At 35.5% G+C, this 22,639-nt stretch overlaps 4 protein-coding genes across 4 annotated transcripts; 1 reads left to right on the top strand and 3 right to left on the bottom strand.

Annotated features, from left to right (window-relative positions):
• Positions 1-7,537: 7,537 nt before the first annotated feature.
• On the top strand, positions 7,538-10,500 carry LOC111787601 (microtubule-associated protein RP/EB family member 1B-like). The gene is made up of 8 exons (XM_023667616.1): positions 7,538-8,011; positions 9,086-9,154; positions 9,251-9,337; positions 9,433-9,539; positions 9,622-9,755; positions 9,841-9,914; positions 9,999-10,112; positions 10,189-10,500. The coding sequence occupies exons 1-8, from the start codon at positions 7,904-7,906 to the stop codon at positions 10,312-10,314; spliced, it is 819 nt and encodes a 272-aa protein (XP_023523384.1). The 5' UTR covers positions 7,538-7,903; the 3' UTR covers positions 10,315-10,500.
• Positions 10,501-10,522: 22 nt separating this feature from the next.
• Positions 10,523-11,632, bottom strand: LOC111787602 (HVA22-like protein a). The gene is made up of 5 exons (XM_023667617.1): positions 11,498-11,632; positions 11,393-11,419; positions 11,186-11,308; positions 10,862-11,099; positions 10,523-10,782 (listed from the first exon to the last, which is right to left on the bottom strand). The coding sequence occupies exons 1-5, from the start codon at positions 11,557-11,559 to the stop codon at positions 10,720-10,722; spliced, it is 513 nt and encodes a 170-aa protein (XP_023523385.1). The 5' UTR covers positions 11,560-11,632; the 3' UTR covers positions 10,523-10,719.
• Positions 11,633-14,242: 2,610 nt separating this feature from the next.
• Positions 14,243-15,622, bottom strand: LOC111788748 (flavonol synthase/flavanone 3-hydroxylase-like). The gene is made up of 3 exons (XM_023669223.1): positions 15,222-15,622; positions 14,799-15,120; positions 14,243-14,711 (listed from the first exon to the last, which is right to left on the bottom strand). Exons 1-3 carry the CDS (start codon positions 15,575-15,577, stop codon positions 14,445-14,447), a joined length of 945 nt encoding a protein of 314 aa, XP_023524991.1. The 5' UTR covers positions 15,578-15,622; the 3' UTR covers positions 14,243-14,444.
• A 990-nt stretch (positions 15,623-16,612) lies between these two features.
• Positions 16,613-20,973, bottom strand: LOC111789244 (NAP1-related protein 2-like). Its single transcript, XM_023669956.1, has 10 exons — positions 20,725-20,973; positions 19,975-20,097; positions 19,828-19,878; positions 19,582-19,653; positions 19,301-19,414; positions 19,154-19,215; positions 17,773-17,830; positions 17,471-17,527; positions 17,311-17,355; positions 16,613-17,051 (listed from the first exon to the last, which is right to left on the bottom strand). Exons 1-10 carry the CDS (start codon positions 20,863-20,865, stop codon positions 16,968-16,970), a joined length of 807 nt encoding a protein of 268 aa, XP_023525724.1. The 5' UTR covers positions 20,866-20,973; the 3' UTR covers positions 16,613-16,967.
• Between the last annotated feature and the right edge of the window lie 1,666 nt (positions 20,974-22,639).

The following is a 22,639-nucleotide window of genomic DNA, read 5'->3' as shown; positions in this document are numbered from 1 at the left end:
TCTAAGTTTGTATACCTGCCTCTTCTCTTTCAAAACGCTAAAATGCTACCACTTCCTGCTCCCTCAATCATGCAACCAAACTACTCCTTAAAATGGAAAAGGATTCCAACAAGTTACTTGTTCCCTCTCATACCTATTTCCCTCTCATACCTATTGTTAGGATCGCTCAACAACCCACACACTCGATCAAATGAACCCAAAGAATAGGAGAGAGAAAATTCAAGTACGAATATTGGCTACAGGTTTTATTATACACCCATTTGTTAAATGGCCTTCCAATGAATTGTTATACATTATCCTACCACCTTACCTCACATATTAACTTACAAATTCAATCCCATGTCGGAGAACGAAACATTCTTTATAAGGGTGTAGAAACCTCTCTGTAACAGCTGCATTTTGAAAACCTTGAGCGGAAGCTCGAAAGGGAAAGCCTAAAAATAACAATATCTGCTAGCGGTGGACTTGGGCTATTAGCCAGACACCGGATGATGTGTCAGCAAGAAGATTGAGCCTCGAAGGGGGTGGACCAAGGACGCTGGACTCCGATGGAGGATAGATTGGAGGGTCTCACATCGATTGGAGAAGGGAACGAGAATTAGCAAGGACGTTGGGCCCTAAAGGAGGATGAATTGTGAGATCTAACAACAGTTGGGGAGGAGATCAAAGCGTTCTTTTCCGTCAAGGGAAACTCTAAAGAGAACAATAGTTTAATTTGATTAAGTTTAAATGCATAAGGAACTTAACAGTTTAATTTGATTATGTGTAGCACAACTATATTCTGATAGAATCTTATCTAGTTTCTAAGATAGAATCTTGTCTATTCATCTATTTAGCTTTTTAAGATGAAGTATCTTGTCTATAACTATAAATAAACCCTAGTCGACCTGGAGTTTTTCATCGCAGTGTCTCCATATATATTTTTCTTACATCTTACATCTTTTGTTTTTCATCTAGATCAAGTGTGTGAACTGTGACATCCTAACATATGTGTAAAGATAAATCATGATTATACTCGTAATAATAGTTCATAATTGTAACGATCACACATATGCATGAAGCACCCTAATATAAAAATAATAGTGCAATGATATGATGAGGAAGATTAGATGAGGAGATGACCTTCGATCCATGGTGAGCACTTGAATCACACAAATCTCAACCTCTCATCGGAGATCGTGCATTTTAGGTGGTGGTCGATGAATAGTTTAGTCAAGTTGGTTACTAACCTCCTTCATCCATCTAAGTTCTTAATAGATTCCATACTGTTTACTACTAAGCGTTCTCTATTAAGCACAATCTAATCTCCCTCAGTAGTATCCTCTAATGTGCGACAGACCTCTTAACTGGGTGACATCACATTCCTTTATACTAAGTAAACCATCAATAGTCCAGGTCAGTTCACGATCAAGAATTGCATACTAATCGTCTGTATGTAGTATTAGTGAACCCATATAGCCGAAACGACCCTAGATAGGGCTCATGGACCAAAGTAGAGTAAAATATAAGGCTAAGGCTTAAATATTTAACTCAAAATAATATAATATATTTTTATTAAAATAGTAAGGTGACACGTGGGCAGTCCGTTGAGTTCAGTTTGTGGGTAGGGTAGCCTTAAAATTACGCAAATGGGAGGGAAGCACAATTATTGGCTTTGCATACAATGAGTGGGCCCTCTCTCCCCCGTTAAGATGGTGCCCCAACCACAGGGTGCGTTTCTGTTATTTCTTTTCATTATCTTTTTTTCTTCACATATTTTCCAATTTTCAATTATTACAGGAAAAAAAATATATACTTTTTTTAATTTTTTTTTTTTTTTTTTACTTAGAAATTAATATCTTATATGAATGAAAATATTTTTTTTTTATAAGTGTGTGTTTCGATTTCATGACTTCTAATGGTTGGCTTTTTGGCTCTCAATCTCATATTAATTAATTAATTAATTGATGTTGTGATGATAACAAATCTATTCTTAATTATTAACCATTTTCAGTATTTGAACTGTACACAGTATAAAGTTGGGAATAACGATTTCAACGACTTTTCAATCACTCAAATCAGAGCTAAAACGAAAAAATTACAGTCGAGAGAACATATCCAATATGATGATGTAGCAGCTAAATCAAAACGATGGATAAATTAAAGTATGACATTTATAATTTTGGGAGGGTAACAAATGATGGAGTTTTTTTTATTATTATATTCTTAAATAAAATTATTTATACTTAATATAAATTTGAATCTAATATGCTCACATCGATTTTTATTATTACTATATTACATTATTATATTTTAAAATTTGGGTGGTTACTCGTATAATTTTAATTATTATTGTATTATTATATTTAAAAAATAATAATAATAAATTTACAAAACTTTTTTATTATTTACTCTTAATCTCCTCCTTCCATTTTTCTTCCAACACAATTCGAGGGTCAATATTAATTCTTACCTTTTGCCACTTTTCTTCCCTATTTAAACTCATTACTTCCTCCACATTTTTTCACACACAACTTTCATAATTCTTCATTTTCAATTTTCTAAAACCTCCATGGTTCCTCTCTTCGAGCTTCCAATTTTATTTTTAGTCATCTTATTGATTTTTTATTGTAATGTGAGGAAATAGTTGAGTGATCTAAATTGTAAATCTTCTCTTTGAGAGAGTTGTGGTATGTTAGTACCAAATTCAAATACCAGTTTGATTCTGCGTCATGGAAAATATTGAGTTTACTCTTGAACTCGTAAGAAGAGTGGTGTAGTGACTTGGCTCTGATCTGTGGAAAGAGTCGAAAAAGTTATTTATTCAAATTCCCAAGAGGCGCTTGAGGAGGGGAGTAGGTCAAGTTTGACCGAACCACGGTAAAACTCCGGTGTTATATTTTCTAGTTCTTTCCTATTTAATTTCAAAATTATTATTGTGACTTGTTCTAGTTGATTATTATTATTTTGTTATAGTAATTCTACTCGTTTGTAAAAAGTTTCATAATTAAAAAAATTAATCACGTATAAATAGTTAAAACCCTATTCACCCCTCTCTATGGTTACCATACCGATCCAACACTAATACTCCCACATGTCTAATTACAATAGGCAATGGACCATTACGTACAAATATATAGTACTAAATAGGCATTGACAATTTAATTTTAGTGTCGTCATATAACATATGAAAACAAAATCAACATCATGAAATACAAAGGTCAATGATAATAATAAAAACTAATAATAGATCATTTCGAATCTTGACAAGAACCCTAATGAACGTGGGCGAAAGCCTACAATTAAAAAAGAAGAACGAAGCTGAAAATGTTAAACCTTGTACTCTTGAAGATAGTTTCAAAAAACACGAGATGATATGCAACATCCAAACGAGGTTGTCAAAGCTAGTGAACAAACTATGTTTATACATAAACTATACTAAACATATTTATAACACTCTATCTTTTTCAGATGACATGAGCTCTTATGAATTGAGTATGCATTAACGAAGATGGAAAGAATGCAATGGCTAGATTGTTTGGTGGGTCGAACCGTTTAGTGTATACAATACAATTATTAACCCGCGATCGTATTGTGAGGAGCCCAATAATAGTTGTTGATTTGGATTGGGAGTGAAACGACATGAGGGAAGAAGGTGCGTTGATTTGTCCCCAACGAAAGTGAGCATATAGGTGATAAACGACAGGTGTTGAATTGTTACTACGTGTTTTTTTTTTTTTTTTTTATTAGGAGAGTAGACATTAAAAAATAGTATTTATAGGATATATATTGATTTTTTGTTGACTTCTATTTGAATTAGGTCAAAAGAGGACTGAATTGAGCTAAACTAAGATCTCACGAATCGGAGACACACCCGTAAGGTCGATCTTGTCTTCTAGCTATGGGCGATAGAGAACTCGTGCTTCATCTGAAGTTTCTCTTTTCTCACCTATTTGGTGGCTCGGATTTCTTCCTGTATTAGACTTTTTACTTTATTTAGTCTTTGACTTACGTGATCTATTAGGTTTGTCCGTGATCTTTTATATTTGTTTTTGTAATCTAATTTTAAATCGATTAGCTAATTATACTTAAATTAATTATTAACATCAACTTTATGTACTACCAATAAATGGCTTAATCTCTAATGGTATTTCTGAGTAAGAACAGGAAAAAACAAATTTTTTATTGAAAAAAAAAAGAAAAAAACCTTCTAAATCAAATTTAAAATTGATTTAGTGAAGTGGCAATATCAAATTTTGCAACAATGACGTGGATATTAGTTATTATGGCCGAACTTTTGCTTGCGTATCTAATAGACCTTGTCATCCTAATCTTTGTTAGATGAACACGACTTTCCACAATGATATGATATTGTACACTTTGAACATAAGCTCTCATGATTTTCTTTTGGTTTTCCATAAGACCTCATCCCATTGGAGAGAGTATTCCTTCCTTATAAATTCATGATCATTCCCTAAATTAGTTTACGTGGACTTTCATCCAACAGTCTTGACCTCTCGAAACAACGTCGAATCCATCTCCTCAAGTCCGTCCAAACAACTTTCCGCTCCGTCATCTCACTACTCATCCATGTTTGAATATCGCTCTACGATTTGTCTCACGCAGTCCTTCAAAGCCGCTCCACCGTCGCCGTTGGCGATTTGGGATTTTAGCGATCGGGGCAGATTCGAGAGTTCGTTGAGGGAAATTAGTTCGGGAGAGGAGTTGAGAGAAATTATTGAGGTGAAGCAGGAATTAGGGTAACGAGTGACGTTGCATGAGATGATTTTCCGCCGCCAATGATGAGAGTGGTGAGGACGACGGCGGAGATGGCGGCGGTGAGCGAGAGAGATTCCTGGTTGGGGATTTTTGGAGTTTGGTTTGGACATTTGCTCTAATGTCCATACTTGTGTTGGGCTGAGTTGCCACAAAAAGCCCAAATGCAAAGAATAAGTTGCAGATGTAAGCATTTGAGCAATAAAGTTTAAGAAATAGGTGGATACCTCCAACATCCATTCGAACATTAAACATTACTAAGTATGAACCTCTCGTATCCATGGCAAATCATTTTTGCATATCATACTGAAGAGCAACCTCATATACCAACCTAAGGTACGAGGTGTAATATCGGCACATTTCGAAATGAAGAGTCCCAACACATTCATCTTACGAGAGTTGCTCACACGGTGACACATGCATTTGACATGGATAGCTCACTTAGGTCATATGACCTATGAATGTTGTAGAGCTTTAACTTGAGAACTGCACGTCAAAACTCATGCTGGAGCCCCAATTTTTGAGGTTATGACGGGAAATTCTACCCTGCCCTTTTTGAGCATGTCTTTGACACTCTTGATATCACTATTGCCTTTAATATTGTTTATGCTTTAGCTTGACTTTCATGCATACTCTTCTTGGTGCCTTGAATGATGTATCGTCGTCTTTGGTCTCATCATGGTACTTGTATCGGTCTTCACGTGGTTAAATAAACACCACTTACATGTTGTCTTCTGACTCACTATACATGGGAGTCACAATCAACTCTCTTCTTAACATGGTTGTGACATTATGCAAGCTAGACACATTTACAGTGGTATAGTAATGTAAAGATAATATTTTATTCCACACACAATTTAATATATTAAATACTTATGTGCTTAGTTATTTTTCCGTCCATAATGTATTTGGCAATTCATAATGAATACTCATACTCTTTGTCCGCTCATTCAATGTTTTGTTCATCTTTTCAGCAACACCAAACACATCTGACTTGTGTTTTAGGAAATAAATCCATACATACCTGCTGAAATCATCGATGAAGGTGATGTAAAACTTTGATCCACTAAGTGGTGGAACTTGAGATGGTCCCCAAACGTTTGTATGAACCATTTTCAATCACATTTTCTTCGGTTCTCTGGTACCCTTTGTGAAACTAACTCGTTTCTTTTTGCCCATAAATCAACTCTCACAAAAACCCATATCAACATATTTTAGGCGTTCTAAAACTCTTTTCGCAACCAATATCTTCATTCCTTTTGACGCTTATATGTTCAAGTCTATTGTATCATAGACTTGAACTGGAACTCTCAGCAATAACAATCTTGTATATATACCTTGCATTGGTGTATAAGGTTAAGATTTTGTGTCACGTGCTATCACCCTAACACCTTTCACAATCTTCCACGAACTCTTCCCAAAATTTGTTGCTATTATGCTATCCAACTCACCCATCAAAATTAGGTTCTCTTCAAGATCAAGAATATATTTGACATCGTTTAACATCCACTAATTTAACGTAGAAGATTTTATGGAGCCATCCTCTTTCCTTCAATCTCCAAGACTTTATTGTCGGCAAGAGACGCCCTCTCCAAATTTTTTAGATTTGAAATTTCGAAACATTTTCTTATTTGGAGACGAACCAAAAAGATGCATATAAATCCAAATCTAGGATTCAACCGGGTTGTCGACCCTGAGGATTAAAGTATCCCAAACGTGTTCTGCTTAATTTATAGAATTATTATCATCCTCCATTTGTGATTTTGCTTCCTCTTTGGTTTTGTACAATCTATCCAAAAATGTCTTTTTTTCTCCACAATCGCAACACGCTACGTTTGATATGATTGGATTTTTTCGTACATATTCGACAGCGCCTTCAACAGACTAGACTTTATCTTCTTCTTGATGATATTAAATACCACGTTTCTGAGCAACGTCAATCGGATCACCCTAGAGTTTGCCTATCCTTTAAGCTTCCACTCTTTCATGATCATAATATCCCAGATAGGGGTACATTAAGATCTTTCTGGTACAGATAATTTTCAATTTGTATCTTCTGGAAACCAAAATCTAATCCATGAAACTTCTCAATGCCAATTTTTTTAGTTTTTCATCATCACATATTATAACAAATCACTCCTAGCTCTGATACTAGTTGTTAGGATCGCACAACATCACCACAGTCAATCTAAATGAACACAAATAACAGCAGAAAGAAAATGCAATACAATGTTTATATTGATGACTTCAAGTATATACAAGAGAATACAAATAAGGCAGAAAAGTACATTCTCAAAACACAGCCGGACTCTATAACCTAACAAAATTATGTTTCAATTAGAAGGCTTTTAGTACATAAATTCCTAAATTTGAATACCCTTCTTGGCCTTTGGACTTGTACACTTGGAGGGCATTGAGCCCAATTGATAATTTCACCTATAACCCTTTTGAATGTATAAAACATTCTTTAATTTCTTATGAAAATGGTAAATACGATCAAATTTATTACAGTTTAAAATTTTAAAAAGTATATTAAATGCTGTTAAAAATTTTAAAAAGTTTTTAGACTCATTCATCCATAGAGTAAAAAGAAAAAAGAAAAAACAAATTTATTATATGATATACTAATTTATAAANAGCTATTTATTTAGGCTCTCCATTCCATTTGGGCACAGAACATTTGCTACTCACTTCACAAAATTCAACATTTAAAGACAAAATAATAACAACATTTACACCAAAATTTCAGGATGGATCATGGAATCATATGAACATCCCATTGAAATAATTAATTATTCTTTTTTCAAAATTAGATCCCATCCTAAAAAGTAAAGCGAATATGAGCTATTAATCTCTGTTTAATTTGTTATCGGCGTGGAACGCTCATTTCCCTCCACCGTTCAAATTCCATATTCCGTTTGGAAAATGTTAAGATCTTCCAAATGGGTTTTTTTTTTTTCTTTTTGAAATTTGTTTAAAGCATCGTTTCCCCCTTGATGATGTAAGGCCATAAGCCGCCTTCTTAATGCCGTCGTCCTTCCTTCCCAGTTTATTTTAAACATTTTTGTGCTTTCCCCTCTCTTCCCATCTGCATTTTTTTTCTTTCCCATTTTTATGATTTGGGTCTTCTGGGAATTGCTTTGGGACTATGGCTTCCAATATTGGAATGATGGACAGTGCTTATTTTGTCGGTAGGAATGAGATTTTGACATGGATCAACAATTGCCTTCAACTCAATCTCTCTCGCATTGAAGAGGTTTTTCTTTCTGCTTCTTTTGTTCTTCCCTTTTGCCATTGTTGTTCTTGGGTTTAATGTTTGTATTGTAATGACTGAAGTGGGTTTTCTCTGTTTATGCATTTTGAGTTTCTGGTCGGTCCCCCGTTTCTCCCATCTCTTTCCTTTTGGATATCCATTGTTCGATGTTAGGATATATGGTGGTATACACGTTTGTGTTTGTAGAAATGCTTGAAAAAGAGGAATCAATTTTTGCTCCAACCTCCGAACATTTTCAAACCATGTTCTTCAGTTGCTTTATTTTTCTGGATTTGGTTGAATTTCTCTAAGAACAAATGGAGGTTTCTGGGCAATGGCTAACTGTGACATATGATTGTAATTTTGTTACCTTTACTTAAGGAAAGAAATGGGTCATAATGTTCTTGTGTTAATCTCACATTATCCGTTTGCATTATGCTCCTCGTTGAGGACTGACTAGTTCCTTGTAAGATTGAAGCATAGGATAGGAAACCTAGAATGTAGCTGTTTTTTTGAAATCTTAGTTTACAAAACTTGAAATCTATAAGGGTTATTAACAATTATGGGCACTGGATTATNATGACATATGATAGTAATTTTGTTACCTTTACTTAAGGAAAGAAATGGGTCATAATGTTCTTGTGTTAATCTCACATTATCCGTTTGCATTATGCTCCTCGTTGAGGACTGACTAGTTCCTTGTAAGATTGAAGCATAGGATAGGAAACCTAGAATGTAGCTGTTTTTTTGAAATCTTAGTTTACAAAACTTGANACTTGTAAGATTGAAGCATAGGATAGGAAACCCAGAATGTAGCTGTTTTTTTGAAATCTTAGTTTACAAAACTTGAAATCTATAAGGGTTATTAACAATTATGGGCACTGGATTATGTATGAACTCTAGTGAAACAAAATTTAGTCATGCGAGATTCTCTGAGAAGCTATCAGAGCAAGTCATATGCTATTATTATGATATTGAATTCATTGCAACTTGCAAGGAAAATTACTATTGGAAGTAATCTTGGAGTGATTATGATTATCTCAGTATCCTTTTTGCTGTGTTTGTCGTTCTGTGCAGGCTGCATCCGGGGCTGTGCAGTGTCAGATGATTGATATGACCTACCCAGGATCTGTCCCAATGCATAAGGTTAGTTCTATCTCTTATCCATGTTTTTCTAGATTGTGAGAATAATCATCGGCTACTGTATGGTATTGAGTTGTCTGTCTTGGATGTGTTTAAAAGGTCAATTTTGATGCCAAAACTGAATACGATATGATCCAGAATTACAAGGTGTTGCAGGATGTATTCAATAAGTTGAAAATTGAAAAGGTATGTTATGAAATGGGCAGTCTTTTATCTCAGCTCTTGACATGTCTTGTGATTGATAGCTAGAAAGATGTTGTTTCCTTTGTTATTTGTGGCAGCATATTGAAGTCAATAGGCTTGTAAAAGGTAGAACACTGGATAACTTGGAATTCTTGCAATGGCTGAAACGCTACTGTGATTCAGTAAACGGTGGCATAATGAATGAGTATGCTATGCTAATTTTCTCCTACTTTATAAACACTGTCGTGTCTTCTTTCCATTTTGTCATCAATGAACGTCTTTAACAGAAACTATAACCCCGTGGAGCGGCGATGTAAGGGTGTAAAGGGTGGAGTGATGATGAAGGGCTGCCAGAAGGCCGCTAAATCACTGCAAACACATAATATACATAGCCCTGGCTCTTGTGACCCAGTTGAACCAAGTAAAACTTCTTCTCAGCTTGGTTTACTTATCTATTTTCGTTGGCAATGAACCATATTTTAAGCTATTCCGCCTTGTCAATCCAGGATCGAAGCCGGGGAAGAACGGCGTAACGAGCAGGGCACATTCTTCTGGAGAGATTCAAGCGTTGTCCAAGGAGGTAGGCTGCAAACCAAAGCCACTGCCGTGTTTCTACTTTGCTCTTAGTTGATGCTCTTTTTGTTGCAATTCTTCTTTTGAACAGATTACAGAACTGAAACTGTCTGTGGATCTCTTGGAAAAAGAAAGAGATTTCTACTTTGCAAAATTAAGGGACATAGAAATCTTTTGTCAGATGCCTGAATTAGAAGAGCTCCCGGTAAGAGCTCCATGAATGACTGGAAAACGATACTTTTATAACTCTCCACTGTATAATGATTATACGTTTGATGCAGATGGCAGCAGCAATCAAGCTGATTTTGTATGCAGCAGACGCCAAGGAGTCAGCACTAGCTGAGGCTCAAGAGTACATATACCAATCAAAGAACACTACCAACGTTGAAGATGAAAATGAGGAGTGAATTTGAAGTTTCCCACAAAATTTGAGCTTAAACATTGAGAGAAAACAAGGCTGAATCATTGCCAAGCAACTCTACAGTTGTTATATGTGTTTGTCTCAAGAATCATGATTGTTAACTGGCCATTGACCTGACCATTGGATTTGTAATAACAGAACGCTCATCATAAGCTTGTTGTTATGTTCTTTCTATTGTCTGATTGCAGTGAAAATTGGTAATAATAACTACACTTCTCTTGACGTTTATTGAGTAGGCTTTGATATTACAACAAAGACCAAAAACAGGACAAACCATATGCTACAACAATGGAAAGAGACAAGTTTTTTACAGACCAAAAACATAGAAACAAAAAAGGAGAGAACTTTCAGCCATGTTTTGAGCTCCCAACTCTTATTTTAGTCTTGGTTTTCAGTATTCATATTCCTCTGCGTAACCATAATAGCTGCTGCCATTTCTCCTGTTCAGTTCGGCCTGTAATGGAAGAAGAAGAAATGCATCAGTTTAGGCGTTAGAAGGTGTGTGAATTAAGGGGAGAAGGGTAAAGCCTGACATTGTCAAGCACGTATTGAAGTTCTCCAGTTCCATGTTCTTGAATGTATTTCTCTGCAGCAGTGATGATGTCCTCGCGCTTGTTCAAAGGGTCTTTTCCCTTAGGAACATACCACACGTTCACGTTCTGCTGGTTCACCATTAAAGGTCTTAAGTACTGCTCATACACATATGCAGCTCCATTGAAGCAAGACAACCAACAGACAACAACCAGCTTAGCATATGGCCATAGTGGGATCCTGTCACGAGGAAGTTTCAATGGAACAAATCAAATCAAATCAAATTCAAAGCAATTGAGTAACCAGAAGTTGCCTCAACGCCTTACCATTGAAGAGCCTTGGCGAAGGTCAACTCGAAGAGGGTGAGCATAGAGTGCAAAACCCAGTAAGTAAGCCATTGCTGATCATCGACTTGTGATTTAGTCTCGATGGCTCTGATTGAAGCATATCTGCAAGAACAAGCCCAAAACCCAGTATTGAAAAATGATCAAATTCAGTCCAAATCGACAGCAGAGAGTGAAAATGAAACTTACAGAGGATAGACAAGACCAAGAACAGGCCTGCACATCAAATCAATGCCAATGTATCAGTATCATGCACTGGAAAAAGGAAACAGAGAGATAGACAGAGAGAGATACCCAGCAAGAACGTCGAAGTTTTTAAGAACAACTTTAAAGAAATTTGGAGCTCCGGGTTCCATGTTTGGGTGAAGAAATGAAGATGTTGAAAACCCAGGAAGAGAATAAGAAATGAATTGGTTGGGTTTGAAGTTTTGTTGTTGTTGGTTTGGATGTTAAGGTGAGGAAGCGGTGGAGGTGCGTGCGTGGTAAGCAAAGAAGAGTAACAAGTGTCATTGGAAGAAAGAAATAGAAAAACAATCGAAAGTTGGAGTCGGAGGAAGGCGAACCAAGTGTCCAATTAACATAATCAAACCTCTAACCAAAGGGTGTTAAGAAGAGAAACAGAATATTGTTATTCGTTGTTCATATCATTTGGTCATTTGGAGTCTATTCTGGATAACCGGCGCATAATCCATCCTACACATGGACAGGGACGCAATTTCGGCACATTTATGTCGTCCGATATTGTCCTTGAAAAACCCATTTTAAAGGAAGATGCCCAAGACACTTGTCTCACAATGCTCGCTCTCACTGTGACCCACACATATATCACCGGGTAGTTCGTTTAGGCTATAGGGCCAAAGGGTGGTGGAAAGCCTCCCCAAAGGTATATTTTGAGACATTTTAGGTATGACGGATGGAGATATGATTTTAGCGAACGGACATACAATGATAGTAACCGTAGATGTTGTTAAGGAAGTATTGAGAGAGTTGAAGTTAGCAGGTATGGTGGCAGTCCGGGTAGCAGCAATGCCAGCAGGCTCAGCCTGCTGGAGAAGTCAGCCACTCGATGAGGCTTTTTATGATGCAATTTGTAAACACAATGGTGGGGCTCAAGCTTCAGGTCAAAACAAGGAGGTAAGTCTTAACAGATGTGAGTATTGAGATATAACTAAGGCTCAATGATGTACCCGGACTCCACTTGTTACAATCGCAGTATTCACTCCCGACACCGAGTATAGATTTGCGTCGCCTAGAGCTGAACAACGTATACTTAAGCTTCTGTATTTATAAGTTTAATTTTTTAAAAATCAAATAGTTAACAATATTAACTCATATTTTTTATATTTTTTTTGTGCGTTGATTTTGCAATTTTGGTACAAGTAATGGTTTAGTCCTTGTAATAATTTAGTATTTGAATTAGAGGTGTAGTTGGGTCGGGTGGATGAATTATTTTTACCAACCCAAAAGTTTGTGTTGGCACAATTCAACTCAGCCCTCTATTTTTTATGACTGGATTGTTGTTGTAAGTGAGTATGAATGTCTTAGGTTTGCAATTTTGCGAAGGGACACGAGACAACCCTAAACTTTATTTATATTATATAAAGTTTCATAGACATTAAAGAGTATAATTTTTGTGTTAAATTCACGTATATATTGAAAATTATAAAACCAACAAGGACTGACAATCGAGAAGAGAGCTTACTCGATTTTCAAATTTGATGTGACCTTGTTAAGGCCAGGGATTATCAACAGATCTTTGCTATAAAACACGAAAACTTCATTTTAAGTCGAGTGTCCATATTAGACAAGTGTTGAAGAAGGATATGCATGGATATGCTACGAACACGTGTTCGATAAGGATATGTATGGCCATGGACATGCTATGGACATTGCTGACTCACTATTTAACGTGTCTTTCTTTTTTTTTTTTAATTTTTAATTTTTGGATACTAACTTTAATAATAGTTTTGATTATTTTATTTATAATTTGACATTGTTCATTATATAAAAAATTTAAGGTTAAACTGCATATATATACGACCCACTTTATAATTGTTAACAAAGGGTAACAAGAATGGGTATAAACTACTCCGTAAGCAACTTACTTGTACACTCTCAATAAACTTCATCTTTATGACCTTGGGACGGTTTCTTAAGCTATGTACTAATATGCTAACCCTAATGTTAGCCGTTACCATGACATGTAGCCTATGTTAACCTTATAAAGGAGGGTATACCTGACCCCTATATACTCCTAGGGGTGTATACCTAAGCCCTCTAGGCCATAGTGTATATCTTTCCGATATGCTTAGCTCTATGTTTTCGTTTTCCTAAATCTATCAACAACCTTGCACTAATTGAGCGTAATTCAAATTACCCTTGTAATGGAACTTGGGGTAAGTCTTGTGTGTACGAGGTAATCCATGCTCTAATAAACACACAAGTACTTCGACCACTTGTTTCTCCATACATGGGCCCTTTGTGGGTGACAACTAAACTTTGCATACCAAGTAGACCTTAACCGCTCTAGAAAAGTTTACGAATAAGGGTTACTCCCCAATCATCCCTACTTGATACTAAGGAAACGTAAGGAAACGTAAAACAACAGCTCATGTTCATTCATATATCCTTTCATACTCTCTAGGGCATATAATGAATATCGTTTCGCTCCTATAACAAGCTCCTACCAGTATATCATACATATATAAACGTCCAACATGCTCAAACAAATGACATGATAGAGGCCTAAATTATCACTAAGGCTAATCAGAATTCTCAAACATAAAGCTTGAACACTATTCCACACCAATCTAATGGGTCAAGAATGAACAAGTTTCATCAAGAAAAGAGCAAAAATTGAGATACCAACCTCAACCTGAATCTCTCTCTCAGTGTGTGTTTCTGGAACTTGGCATTTTCAGGGATGATGTGAAGCTTGCTGCCATAAGTAATCCAAAATCAACCTAAGCTTCCAAGAAACAAGAACAATAATAAAAAGATAAGGGAAGCAAATATGAACTATGTCCACTAAACACTATGTTTTTTTTTTTTTTCTCTCTTCATACATTTCTAATATAAAGACTGAACATAGTGTAGGATGATGAAATGAAATGACCATACAACAAGCGAGTTTAAAGGGCTCTCTCGAGCTTTCATGACAGTAAAAGCAACAGATAGAGATGGCAGGAAGTGCTTTTACATTATTTTTCTCTGTGGTTGGTTCTGTTCTTACATATATTTTTCAATTGATTTCATAATGTTTGATGCTAATCTCATCCTCCACTCTTGAAGGTGGATGGGTTTTGTTCTTCAATCTCAACGCTAAGTATTCATTGAACTCAAATCCTCTGTATTTGGGTTTCTCTCCAATTTCTTTAGTGAACTCTGGCAATGGCTCCACCCATTTGTCTCCATGCAAGCTGCGGAAGAATGCAAAAGAATATCTCTCTTTTCCCTTTTGCCTCACCACTCTGTGTGTGGCGCTCTTGAATTTCTTGTTGCTCAACACCTTCATTAAAACAAAATCTTTCAAACAAACAGATCTCTCACTAGCCCAATGGCTCCTTCAATGTTTAACAACAGTGTTTTTTTTTACCTGAATCATATCTCCCACGTTCACAACAATAGCTCCTTCAACAGGGGTGACTGGAATCCATTCGCTGTCCTTCTGGACTTGAAGGCCTCCAGCATCATCCTGGATCACCAAAGTGATGCAGTTTGCATCTTCATGGTGAATGAGGCCATTTTCTCCCACATCAGCTGCAGGGAAATAGTAGAGATTAGTCATGAAGTCCCAGCTTCTGTCATTGTTGAATTGTTTGAGGAAACCAGGAGCAAGCCCCAAACACTCATTCAATATGCTCTCTATAACCAAGGACACATCGTTTAGTTTCAGGAACATCTCTTCCAGCGTTTCCCTGCCACAACCAAAATGTTTATAATACTCATATCAAACCATTTTGAATCCAACATAACATGCAAGATCAAAAGAACAGAACCCAAATCTCAAAAAACTCACTTGAATTGTGGTGGCTCTTGTGGGTAGATGTTGAATTTGGATCCAGGAGGGAAAATGAGGACATATTCATTCTTGTCTACACAATTTGTCTTCTGCTTGTTGAAGCCAGCAAGAAGGGGAGCCCCAGGCTTGGGGCTATATTGAAGCTTTATCTCATCAGGGTAGTGGAAAAATGTTTTTGACAGTTGCAGAGCTTCTTTAAGAAACTCAACGGGGATTCCATGGTTCACAATTTGAAAGAAGCCATAGCTTGAACAAGCATCAGTTATGGTTTGAAGGGCCTGTTTTTTGGCTTCGTTTTCACCTTCACTTAAGAACAGAGAAACGTCCACAGTAGGGATGCCTGTGTTAGCCATTTTCGAAGGAGTTCTTAAGTTGCAGAGTGATGTGGAAGCTTTTTCTTTTTATGCATTTTTATACCCAACAAAAGGCTGCCGCTAAGGATGGAAAATGACAGTTGGTAGGCATGCTTTGGTCATTTAAAGTGGTTTTTGTAAGTGTTTGGTTTCATCCTGCTATGTTTGCCCTTGCCTAAAACCTTTTTTTTCCATTAATTTTGAGTCTATGAAGTACAAAATTCAAGTCTTTTCACCCAAAAAAGGATAAAAGCTAAGCTTTTGAACTACCTTCCTATTTGAAAATTTTCATCTTTGGCAGGTTCTTTAAGTGGACAACTGATGCAGAAAAATAGAAACAAAAACAGAAAATAAAGGTTAAATACAACGTATCTAAACAAATACATTTATGTCAATCATGATTGAATCACGCTCGTAGCGTGGACAACACAATCTTTTAGCCTAGTAACATGTTAAAACATGCAAATTGAAACTTCAGCAAAACGAAGCGTGAAAAAGTGTGGTCGGGACATATAATATCATTGTCTAACATGTCATTTTTTGAGTTTATGATGCGACAAAAATTGGGAAAAAAATGTAATCTAAGATAAACACAGCTGAATCAAACGTGCAAAGTACTGCAGAGCTTTGCATGTCTCTCAGAAAGGAAAAGCGATGTCTATACAAGTGTAAGGTGGTCATCATTTCCCAGAAGTGTCGGTTACAGCTCGTCCTCATCCATTTAGTCTAATGAAGTATTTTTTTGGTTTGTTCTTTTATATGGTAACTTCACCTTGGAATGAATGACACTCGTGTCTGGCTCTGCAGGACCCACCCTTCACAGAAAACATGAAACAACACCAATTTGATCATTCATATTGCATAAAAATGTGTAATTGTATCTCGAAGAAATCCAAATTTTGGGGATGAAGGAATGGAATGTATCAAATTTTGTGTTGGAAGAGTCAAGACCTGATATTGTTGAACTCCACCGAATGAATAGCAGCCATGGCAACAACAGAACCAAGGTGTCACCAAGTGGAGGTTTTGAGAGGATGAGGAAAACCAGAATGAATACATATGCATTAAGAAGGAATCCAAATAACTTTACACACCATTACTCCAATGTTAGCATTAGAACAAAACATAAGATTGAAACCATAATATTCTCAACAATCTATATATTAGAGAGAGTAATTTAGGCAACAAGAAGAAGAAGAAGAAGAAAACGAAAGGGCTCTTAGGGAGAAAGTAGAGTCGCGTTGAAATGCCTGACCAACTGAACTCACAGACCCACCGGAAGAAGGCTACCACAAGAAACGATCAACATTCTCCTTTAACCAACCACTTCATACTTGAGCAACTATTACAGAAATGAGCCATTTGGAGAGATGTAAACTTCACTAGTTGTCTAGTCATCATCTTCATCATCACCTGCCTCATTGTCGTCGTCTTGGTCGTCATCGTCCTCATCAGAGTCATCATCTTCCTTTCCCTGCTAACATGAACAAATTAGGTAAGGAGGTAAATAGAAAATGGTGATCAGCTCACTTGGAAAGTCGAACTCAATTAGCAACAAGTAACTCAACCCCACAATCCCAAGACCATGTTATTTCCACTCTCCACGGAAATATCAACAATGAGCAACAAAGTCATCATCAAAGAAGCAATGGAGAAACAGACGCACAAAAGATTACAGAACAGCCATGAGTGAACTATATATACGATAACAATCAAAAACAATTTTTCTTCACCTCTTCATTAGATTCTTCTTCTTCCAATTCGTCTTCATCAGCCTCCTGTATCACAGTACAATAACTGTTAAAGAAAATAGTCATGCAGCAAACATCAATCAAAAACAATTTCAGCTTGTGTGATGAGAAGAGGGAAACCTAGAAGTAGAAATAAACATACATTATTGAAGTAGGATAAAGGGTTAGGCCATAAGTCCTCCTTGATGATTTCTGCAACCTGCAACCGAAAGAGAATTTTAAAACATAGCTTTTATTTTAAAGTGAAAGGGCAATAATCGTAGAGATTATACTTCTCCTCATTTTTTAATATGGAAAGATTTGTGTGTGCGTGTGTGTCTTGGTGAGATATGTAATCTAACGCCATGAGCTGCTGCCCTGCTCCGAGTGATGCAAACATCATATTCAAATAAACAACTTTTTGTAGGGGTGATCTGAAGATTATGCAATATATTCTCATCTTACCTCATCATGAAAGTCGTCAATATCTTTCTGTTCTGTATCACTAAACCAGCTAAAAAAGCTGCATCCAAAACAGGAATAAGTGTATTACCAGTGAGATCATGGAAAATAAATAAATATATATACATTCAGGCATATTCCTCATTCTTCCACAGGAGTACGCCACTTGCTAATACATTATTTGATAGTAAATTACAGCTGAGTCTACGACGACATCAGACTAATACACGACCTTTTCCTTCCATTTTGAAACTTTTCAATACAAATTACTTTAAAATAAAAAATCCTTTTAACAAAAGAAGAAAAAAAGTAATTCCATCTCAAATTCTCCAGATCTACAAACCCAATATGCGTGGTAGTAAATCTAAACTTCAGTTCTCAGAAAATAAGAGAAGAGAAGTATAACAGTGTCCAAATTAAACACTAATCTAGAACTAATCAATCATTCAAACTGATGAATTATCATCCAACAGAAGGGTTTTCCCCCCCATCATGGATGTTTCTGAATGTATCAAGATCTTGCAGAATAAAAATGAGAATCAAATGCATGTTCTTAGTCTTAATAATTTGCATTTGAGACCTTAGCCTTAAGGCAATCTTAGAACTGTGGTACTAGAATAAGTCTCGAGGCATACACTTAATAAACCACCCCATTTTTTTAGCTTATATCTCTGTGGCTATATTCCTATTTATTATCAACTCAAATACAAATCTCTAGATCTCTGAGGAAACTGAAATCAGGTAAAAAGATAATTGGAAAGGGAAAGAAAGAAGAGAAGATGAGATAAAATAGCAAGCCACCCAAATTATTACTACAACATACACTTTCTTCCACCCAGTCTTTTCCTTTTAATGCTCTATCAGTTATTTTCCCCATCTCCCGGAGATTTGGACTTCAGTTTTCAGTTATCTCCTCTGTAAGAAACTTAGCAACTTTTTTTCCTTTCTTTCCATTCCCTCTCAAGTTTTTTTGAACATTTTTTTCCAGTAAATCTTCTATCATCTCTTGTGTTCTTGATGCTGGATTTTATCTTAACCGTTCTTTCATTTAGTTCTATGCTCTACATATTCTCAAAAGTTTATATGCTATCTGAAGTGTTAAATTATGTTTATAAAATGCTAGAATCTGTTCTCTATAATGCAATTCAGCCTAGTGAATATAGAGAACAGATTTCTAGCATATAGAAATAAAATGCCTCATTGGAATCAAGTATTACAATAGTTTTGACTCAAATAGCTAATCCGGATTTTGGATGACAGCTGTATAACAAATGAACCAGCAAAAATTAGATGGTACAGTAACGGCTTTCACAAATAACCATAAAATATACAATATATATATATATTTATGTTGATCATTGATAAACAGGTTTTAACAACCAACCTTTCCTCAGCTTGGGGCCGTTTGTTCCCTTTTTTCTCATGATTAAATCCATTAGGTAAGCCCTTCAGATATATAGAGTACAATAAACAATTAGTGAAAATATTAGACTAATTAATACAAGTACTAATCCGAGAAAACAACTCTCACCATTCCCTCTTTCCATTTTATTGATGTAGCATTAATTTTTCTTGTTCCTTCATCAAGAAAGGTGAAGGCCTTCGTCAGCTTTGTATCTTCAAAATAAGGGTTGGTGTTGAAGTTCTGTAGAATCAAAGAAATAAAACAAATACTCCTGAAGGTGTTCATTGGTTGAAAAAATTGGCATAGAATGTAAGGAACAAAAAGACAAAAAATAACAATAAAAGACAAAAGAGAAATGGAGAAAAATGACTGTAAGGGTGCAAGATAGAGGAATAATTCGAACTCACAAAGGTAATTGAGTAACCCGATTTGACATCTTTAAAATCTTCGACTTCCAGGGAGGTGAGATGTTTGAATATCTATCACAAGATGTAACACAGTGAACGACATTTAATGGACATTTAGACACTCACAATATCATAACCAAATTGTGAGAGTTCAAAATTAGTTTCACAATTATAATTGAGAATTTTACTTGCAATTTCATTTACAATTTTGAAAACAAATTAACGGAAAAAAGAGAGAAACCATACCTTCTGGTCCTCTTCAGTTAAAAGTTCACAAAGAGCGGGATGACTCAAGAACTGCATGTTGAGGAAGAAACAGTTATGGAACTCTTCAGAATGACAACAAGCTCATAATCAATTCAAAAATGACAAGTTTAAGAGGATATCACTAACAGCTGTTAGCCAGAAGTCGGGAATTGATTTGATGATCTCATTTCGCTTGTCATAGACAGGCTTTCGTATCTCATTGTACTTCTGCTCCACTTCCAAGACTTTATCACTGGCCTCCTCATTGATCTTGAAGATCAAACCAAATAAACACCATGATTATAAAATAGAACTTATGTCACCCTATCAGCAAGATACCATCTTGCCCCAGTATTTAGGGGCACGTACATGTATAGAAATAACAGAAACACCCAACCATAAGTTACAACCCAAACTTCATAGCTGTTGGGTTGCAGGAACAATGAACTCGCAGGGTGTAATCAAGATGAACATTAACGTAATTCATTTTATCCGGGTATCAATGAGAGCGAATTGAACGCCACTCGTCCTCAATGGGCTTAAGAACGAACAATCAGATTTCCCAAGAGCAGATGAAAGCAATTGAACGCCAGCATTGACATTCTCAAACAAATCCATGAAAAAAGCCTCAAGCTTTGGGCAACAATTGTCATAAAATAGAAGAAATGGCCCCGTAAAAGAAAATTCGAAAGCATCCAATAGAGTTAATGTAAACCCAAACCCATCCACCACAATTGCCACAACAAAACACAAAACATAGATCAGAAACTAGCGATTATCGCTTCGCATCATTGTCCTCCAGGTAAACGCCAAACACAGGGTACGCAAGAACCAAAAAAACGATACCAGAAAGAATGATACAGTGAAAGCGCAAATAAGCATTGAATCAACCAATACCTTCTCGAGCTCGTCTTGAATTTCCTGCAACTTCTCGATAGAGATGACGAGTTTCTCATCGATAACCTCGGAATTGTCGTCTTCGGGCTTGTCAGAGTGCTTAGCCTTCTTGCCCTTATCAGCAACCATGTTGTTCGGCATGGGGAAGAGCTGCTAAAACCCAGAAAGAGGTGTATCTAAAACCCTACCGGTCCTGGTGCTCTCTTTCGTTGGGGACTCGGAGATTATTGTCAATGACACAGAGCACACAAGTTAGGGTTTTGGGAGTTTAAATCTGCTCCGATTACAGAATCTCGGGTCTAGTACTTCACCCAATCATCTCTTGCCACGTAATCATATGTACCCACTAAATCAACGAACTTCTGTTGACCGATGCTCCTCAATTCCCTCCAAGTCTTTTTCTTAATTCATTTTTTTTTTTCTTTTAACGAGATTGACAATTATGAATTTTAAAACTATTTTTGGTTTAATTTAATCGGATAATAATATTATATTTGAGTAATTTATTTATTTTTTGTTATTATCTAAAAAAATATATTATAAACTTTCAATAATTTTCCTTAATTGATTAGATAATTTTTAGTAAGTCAATTAATTTAATAAAATTATATAAAATTTTACTGGTAAATATGTGTTACACAAATTGAATAATTAATTATATATGTTATATTAAAAAAATCAAATATAATTAATTTATCTCACTCCTCCCAACATAAAACAGAAGTATTTTAATAACATTTATCTTCTCTATTCCCAACATCTCTCCTTTTTAGAATTTCCAAAATTGATGGATAAATTAATTTTTATTAAATACAATAAATAATAAATAAATAAATAAAACTATAAGTAAAACATTTGGGAAAAGGATCCATAAATAATATATATATATATTAAAATAAACTAGAAAACGAATTGAAAAATAATAAGGTAAACTGAGAAAAAGAAAGTAATTTCAAATTATTAGAATACATGTCCCATTAAAGAATAATAAAACGTGGTTTCTTTAATATATTTTATGATTTTTATTTACTTTAAAATTATATTTACATCATGGCTAATTATAATCGTAAAATAGGAAAGTTACCGCTCTAAAAATGTCTCAGGGAAGGTAAGAGTGACTAAATTTCTTTGACATTCCATTTTTTATAAAATTTGAGATTGAAAGGGGAGAACACGTCTTATGTTCTTCTTAAGCCCATGACTTTTTGAAGAACCCAACTTGACATAGACCAAGGCATCTCAATTATCGAGTATGAACTTGATATATTTGAAGACTTTTTATTTAATTTTCGATTGCATTACACCGTGACTAGTTATAAGCCTAAAATATAAATGTTACTAACTCTTGAATCGTTTTTTAAAAGGTCAAGACTCACATTTTGAGACTATATAAAGTCATGTATGTTATTATTGAAATGTAGACAAGGAGACATGAAAAGAGCATTTGTACTTTCTTTTCATAAATGACTAAGTTTCTTTGCAATTCTATGTAATTTATGTTGCAGGCTTAGAATCGTTCAAGCTTTAACTCGATGAATCTTCCTTGAAGAATGATTTGAATCTCAAACAAGTATTCTTACTTTAATATTCGATGAACAAGGTAATCCAAATTTTACTTTCATTTGAAGTGATTTCTTATCGTTTTGAGATTATTCTTTGATATATTTAGATCTAAAGGTCTTATTATTCAATAAGGTTGTTAAGATCAGCTTCTGAAGAACTACAATCATTTGGAATGACGGAAATGCCTATTTGAATGCCTATTTGAAACTTGAGCAGCATTGATTGATTGAGACGTACTCAAAGATAGCTCTTTATTCCTTTTCCTTCCAACTACACAAATAATTGTATTGATTGGGATATAATTTTAGAAATGGAAGGGGAAAGGGAGGTAGAGGCTTTATCAATCTTTCAT

The sequence above is a fragment of the Cucurbita pepo genome, chromosome LG02, assembly GCF_002806865.2.
Source record: "Cucurbita pepo subsp. pepo cultivar mu-cu-16 chromosome LG02, ASM280686v2, whole genome shotgun sequence".
NCBI classification, from domain to species: Eukaryota; Viridiplantae; Streptophyta; class Magnoliopsida; order Cucurbitales; family Cucurbitaceae; genus Cucurbita; species Cucurbita pepo.
This window is presented reverse-complemented; position numbering and strand designations above follow the sequence as displayed.